The 6,044-nt window shown below is 47.2% G+C and overlaps 1 protein-coding gene across 1 annotated transcript; it reads right to left on the bottom strand.

The window, feature by feature from the left end:
• Positions 1–367: 367 nt before the first annotated feature.
• Positions 368–2,505, bottom strand: LOC132384389 (C-reactive protein-like). Its single transcript, XM_059955492.1, has 2 exons — positions 2,452–2,505; positions 368–1,043 (listed from the first exon to the last, which is right to left on the bottom strand). Exons 1-2 carry the CDS (start codon positions 2,468–2,470, stop codon positions 427–429), a joined length of 636 nt encoding a protein of 211 aa, XP_059811475.1. The 5' UTR covers positions 2,471–2,505; the 3' UTR covers positions 368–426.
• Between the last annotated feature and the right edge of the window lie 3,539 nt (positions 2,506–6,044).

Raw genomic sequence — 6,044 nt, 5'->3', positions numbered from 1 at the left:
TCATCAAAGCACCTGATAATGAGCATTGGGGGCGGACATCAAATATCCGGGAACAGTCGCTTTGAACATCTGGGAACGGTTCACTGAACCTTTAGGTCTGCTTAATTTGAAAGAATTTTGAACATCCAGCAACCGTCTCGCGAATCAATTCAGAATAGGACAATAGCCATTTGGGAGTGTGTATTAACACTACATGAAGGGGTTAATCTGTGTTGGAAAAGGTGGACGTGGAAATAGTACAGAATGCAACTTTGCCATGTAAGCGTGCGGACATAGTCGGCATCACACAGTAGTTCCAATTTGTTACAAATTTATTCACATAGTTACAGAATCAGCCACCAAACCTTCATGGCATACTCCCGCTCTATCAGCCGCAGGTCCTTCGGCCTTTACTCCTCCTGGGACCGTCTCGTCACCCTTGACTCGTCACAAATCACACTCCGGATCAGCAGTGATTTCCACTGCTCCAGTGGTCTCGAAATCTACTGAGGACCAGTCGATGACGTTCCCCCCAGAACACAGACAACCCCGCATTACCTCCGCCACCTCCCTATCTCCCAGAGCCCGATCCCACAGGTTTACCTGGGATATCTGCCCGACGAATGACTGGTCTGCATCAAAGCCCCCCTCTATCTCGTCCTGATCCTGTCCCAGGATGAACACACCACCTCCCTTCACTCTGTGACCCTGCCAGAGCGTTTTGGACAAACTCCGTTTGCCGTCTACCCACAAGTTGGCGTTTCCTGTCCCAGACTCCCAGCTGACGCAGAGGTGCCGGTGTAGTGAGCCAGCTTCTGGCAGCTGGAAGATAGCCTCACTGTCTGTCAGATACAGATTGAAGCCCTTGGTTTCCGGCGCCCAGAAGAGAATCTGGTTATAGCTTTCGGGTGTGGCGTAGGAGATGGTAGCATGGCTTCGCGTCAGCTCGGTAGCCGAGCGCATGCATAGGGTGAAGGCACTCAGCTCGGGGAAATTATTCGGCAAAAGCTTCAGGTAGGAGTTGGAAGACTCCTGGGAAAATACGATGGTCTTGCCCCGGAGACCTGGAGGTACAGCGAAGGAGATACAAAGGAGGGCAGGGAGAGTGAAAGAAGAGAGCATAAAATTGTTAAATTGGTTTAATAATATCTTAAAGCAATAAGACAGAAGCTGTCCTTGTTAATGTTGCTACCTGCTTTCATGCCAGAATTTGCTACCATAACTTGTGTTATGGCAGTAGAGGCCACATAGTTGGGCTTTCAGAAGGCATTTGATAAGGTGCCGCACATGAGGCTGCATAACAAGATACAATACTATGATGTCGCAGGAAATATGCGGGCCTGGATAACGGAATGGCTGATAGGCAGGAGGCAGCGTGTGGGAACAACAGTGGCCGTTCCGTGTTCGCTGCCTGTGCCTATTGGGGTCCATCGGGGATCAGTGTTGGGAACGCAACCTTTCCCATTTTTGGTCAATGATTTGCATGATGACATTGATGGATTAGCGCAGAGTTTGCGGAAGATAGGTGGATGGGTAGCAATGCTGAGGAAGCAATATGCTTGCAGCATAACTTGGACAAATTGGAATGTGCAGAAATATAGCAGAACGAAAAAAGTTTTGGGATATTCATGATAATGCATTTAATGGACAGTTGTACGGAATATTATTTAAATAGGCAGAAGTTTCAAACATCAGAGGTGCAGAGAGACTTGTGACTCCACATGCAAGACTCCCAGAAAGTTAATTCTCAGGTTCACGCTGTGGTAAAGAAGCCAAATACAACGTGGGCGTTTATTTCAAGGGGAACAGAATATAAAAGCAATATAACGCGGAGCCTTTATAAGACATCAATCAGGCCGCACTCGGGGTATTGACAACAGTCTTGGGTCCCATATCTCAAAGGATATGTTATCATTAGAGAGTCCAGACGAGATTCACGAGGATGATCTCCGGAATGATGGTTTATTGTTATCCTTTTTGTGGGGGTTCACCAGAACTACACTGGAGCTAGTCAGACTCCGAGGGGAGACATGACGAATCATGAAATGTACAGATACGATGGGCAGTCAGCATCTTTCCCCGGGTGTTGAAATTTCAAACTTGAACCCATGGTTTTATATGATCTGAGGGAAAGTTTTAAGAATACGCGAGAGATAAGAATTTTAAACCGGGTATGTTCGGGTCTCTAAATATGCCACAAGGAGCAGTCGTCGGATTAGTCAGGCTGTTAACATGCAATAGTTTTTTTTAATAGGCAAAGGGGAGCAAAAGGGATGAATATAAACAGCCGATACACAAGAGGTCATTTAGTAGAAAGTAGCAACAGGATCACCAGGATCACTAAAATATTGTGAGTCGAATTCAACAGCGGGACCTACTGTTCTATTTATTCTATTAAATGTGCAATGGATGGGGATGGAGGAGAAGATATTGAAGAGAGATGCTGAAACTTTGAGTAGTGTGATGACATACCTCCGCTCGCGGATGACATATCGGAGACACCCACCAGGAGGGCGAATGCGCTGATCAGACTGCACATCCCGACTTTCTCCTGTAGGTAAGCAGAGAAGGGTTTGAAACTAAGTGGCCCTCCGCAATTACGCCCCGTGCCCCAACCTACTCTATGCCACATGGACTCGGACACATCCTCCCTCTTCTCTTACCCTTCGCATTAACGCTTCGTGAGATGTATCTGGATTCAGTGCCGCAACCACCGCACCCGCTATACCCACGTATCCATCCGTCGGCTGTCCAATTACATTCTGCGAGCAGCCACTGGAGAGGAAGACCCATGTTTCGGGCCAAGATTAACTGGTACATCTCCCCATATCTTCCCACACCAGTGCTGTCTGCTCTCCCCCTCCACAACCCATTCCCTACACTTTCTTACTGCTCGCACTCACTGCCCTCTCAGTATCACAAGAAACACTCTTTCATTGTCCAACCCGCCCCCGCGCTCTCTGCGCATTTTATTCAAACCCCCTCTCTCTCAACCACGCCCCACAATCTCTCTCCGGGACCTGCCTCACCGCTTCCATACACTGTCTGATACCGTCTCGGTCCCTGTGATTTTTACTTCCACTATTTTCCTTTGTTTTACCTTTTCCTGCTCTCCCGTCTTATTTCCACCACTAAATCTCTCAGCACCTTTCTTCCCTCTTTTCTGTTGTTTTGAGTTCATTCACATTCATGTCTCCACCCCATCACTCTGTCTCACCATCTTTTTCATTCCCTTTTACCCTCTTACCCCCTTCTTTGCCCGCCGCCCTCACGGGCCCCTTCCCACATTCTCCCTCTATCTGGTCACTCTCCAGACTCCACTGCAATTTTCGTTCTCGAATTCTACCTCTATCTACCATCCGCACTCTTTGCTATTTTCGTCCCAGTATCTCCTTACCCCTCCCCCCCCATCCTCTTCTGCCTCTGTACCTTTTCTCGGCCCTTCGCTCTCAACTTCTTTATCTCGCTGCCCTCTCACTCCTACTCCAGCAGAATCCCTCGTCAGTTTACCTCTCTATTCCCCACTCAGTCTTGTCCCCACTCTCACCTTGGAATCTTTTCACCTCTGTCTCTCTCACAACACACACACACACAGGCTGTCTTTTTCCTCGTTCGATGGTAGCGCGCTCCTCTCGCACTATCTCAAGGAGCAGTAATTATCTCTCCCGTCTCTTGAACGCACCCCTTTTCTCCCAGTATTTATCTCTCCTCCACACTTTCTCTCCCTACTTTTAGACTCTATTGACATCTCTTCCAACCGCTATCTGTCTTCGCCGTGCTCTTTCCGTATTTCTCTCCCGTTTTATTCCCGCGCTTTGGCTCTCCTTCGCTTTCTCCTCGTTTATCATTCTTCCTCTCTCCTCGCCTTCATTATTTTCTTTCTTTCTCTACTCTCTCCCCACACTTTTCGGCATATTTTCATCGTGCCTACTCATTCCCTCTCTTACACCGGGCTTTCCGTCGTTTTGTATTGCCCCATATTCCCTGTCTTTCCCAGGGGTATTTTAGGCTTCCTCCAGCTCTCGATCCTGTCTCCCCCCCGAGGAAGGCTCTCAGCTCTTACTCCTCTTTCTCCTCGGTCTCCTCTCCGACGCCTTTTACCTCTCAATCCACCTCCTCCCTATCTTAATCATCCTCTTTATCATTTTCATTTCAGTTCTCCACCACTCGCTGCAATTTGAATTTCGGTACTCACTGGAGTTTTGTCTGTGTGTGGGCAGTATCTCTCTGCACTCCTCGGAATGAACTCTACACCCTGTCACGGATGGGGATAATAAGCTGTAGCAGAGGCGGATAAAGGGCCCAGCGGTCACTGACTGCGGGTCCTCCCCCTCGCTACCGCAATCAGTTCATCCTGCTGACAATGCTGATTAAATATTAACCTGTCGCGGCACTGTAGCACAGAGGATACCGCAAAGGTGTTACACCACCAGCGATTGGTTATCGGGATTCATTTCCGCCGCATACTGTGGCAAATAGTTTCCAAGATCCTACGGCGTAAGAGGAGAATTGGGCGATTTTTCCCATGGCGTTTGATTTATTGCACCGCTCAATCCAATTCTAATGCACTTTTCCTCATAAATTGTTAAGTGTTTTACAATTAAGTACCCAGCAATCTCCGTTTCAAATGAGTCCAATGTATTTCTGTATATCTGCAGAAGTTTGTTGGAGTTTAATGAGAAGTTGAATCTCCTTCACCTACTAAGCAGCTCAAAACGCTGACGCCCCTTTCTTCTGTTTGCAGGTGTGTGCTGAATCGAGGAGAGGGCATCTGAATAACTAATGCTCAGGAATTTAAATCAACTGATGTTTTCCACGGCAGACACCCCAATATAGCCTGGGGTATGTTCCTGCTACCTTCCCTTTCTAAATACAATAATCGGATGGTCAGTTTTATTGAGCATGATCGCATTGGCTTGGTTGTGGCATCGGTTACTCAAGCGCCCTATCTCGCTCCGATGAACTGCCTCATTGCCACGTTTTATTCATCCAACAACTGGCGAGTCGGGAGCCAATTCGCATATGGCATTGGAGTTGTACTTATTCATGGAGTCATGAGAGTGAACGGGGCTGAACACTCATCCCTGCGCCGTATTTGTGCTGATGGTCATCGAGTAGGAGATGTCAGCGCTACGCCTCGCTGATTTAGGTTTGCCGATGAGGAAGTTGGCAATACAGTTATATGTTGTTCTTAGAGAAGCCAAAATCTTGATGATGTCCTTCGAATGAATGATTGCTTGGAATGTCGAGCTTGGAATGTATTCGATGAAGACCTGACCAACCAGTATCTCATTATCAAACAAGCTCTGCATCTGTTTATCATCCTTGTGAACAATTTTGTCCCTTCTCCAGCTTCATCAAATCCTTGTTATAGATGAGCGACAAGAACTACCCACGGTACTCCAGGTGTGGTCTCACCTCTTCATTTACAGCTGGACCACAACGTCTTAACTCCTATACTCAGTGTATGATGAACGCCATTCTGTCAAAATCAAGCTTCACCTTCCCATGCAACTGCAGTTTCACGTTTAGAGAATTATACACCACCACCCAATAAACTGTTTGCTCTACAACACTCCCTAGTTCACTAAATTCTGCTGTTTATTCACTCCCTCGGTATGACTTCCCAAGGTAAATTACGCAGCATTTCTCTGAATTAAATTTCATATGGACACTGATCCGGTGCAACAACTTCCTTTACGGAGAGACAGCGATGACTCCTTTTCTCTCTACGCGTCTCCAGTTGAACTTTGTCTTTTTGTGGGTTTTACCCCTCGCCGTCAGTCTGTGGTTTTGTATTGCCATGTGCTCTTGATCGTTTTCGTGCCCCATGTGCTCCTGTCCCTGCTACTGCTCTGCTCTGGCCCCTGTATTACTGAGCACTTCACCTCTCACCAGTTTCTCACTATTACCTGTTTTGTTGCCACTTCTGTCTCATTGTGCTCCACCTATCATCTGCCTCTCTGCTTATTGCTCAGTGCACTTTAGTCCTGTGTTTTCATCTACTTGTGGTCAGATTGTGTCAGTGAATTTTCCTGAGCCTTTTGAGAATTCGTATCTGTATT

This window comes from Hypanus sabinus, chromosome 32 (assembly GCF_030144855.1).
Source record: "Hypanus sabinus isolate sHypSab1 chromosome 32, sHypSab1.hap1, whole genome shotgun sequence".
NCBI lineage: Eukaryota > Metazoa > Chordata > Chondrichthyes > Myliobatiformes > Dasyatidae > Hypanus > Hypanus sabinus.
The sequence above is the reverse complement of the archived record's forward strand: the minus strand, read 5'-3'. Positions and strand labels throughout refer to the sequence as shown.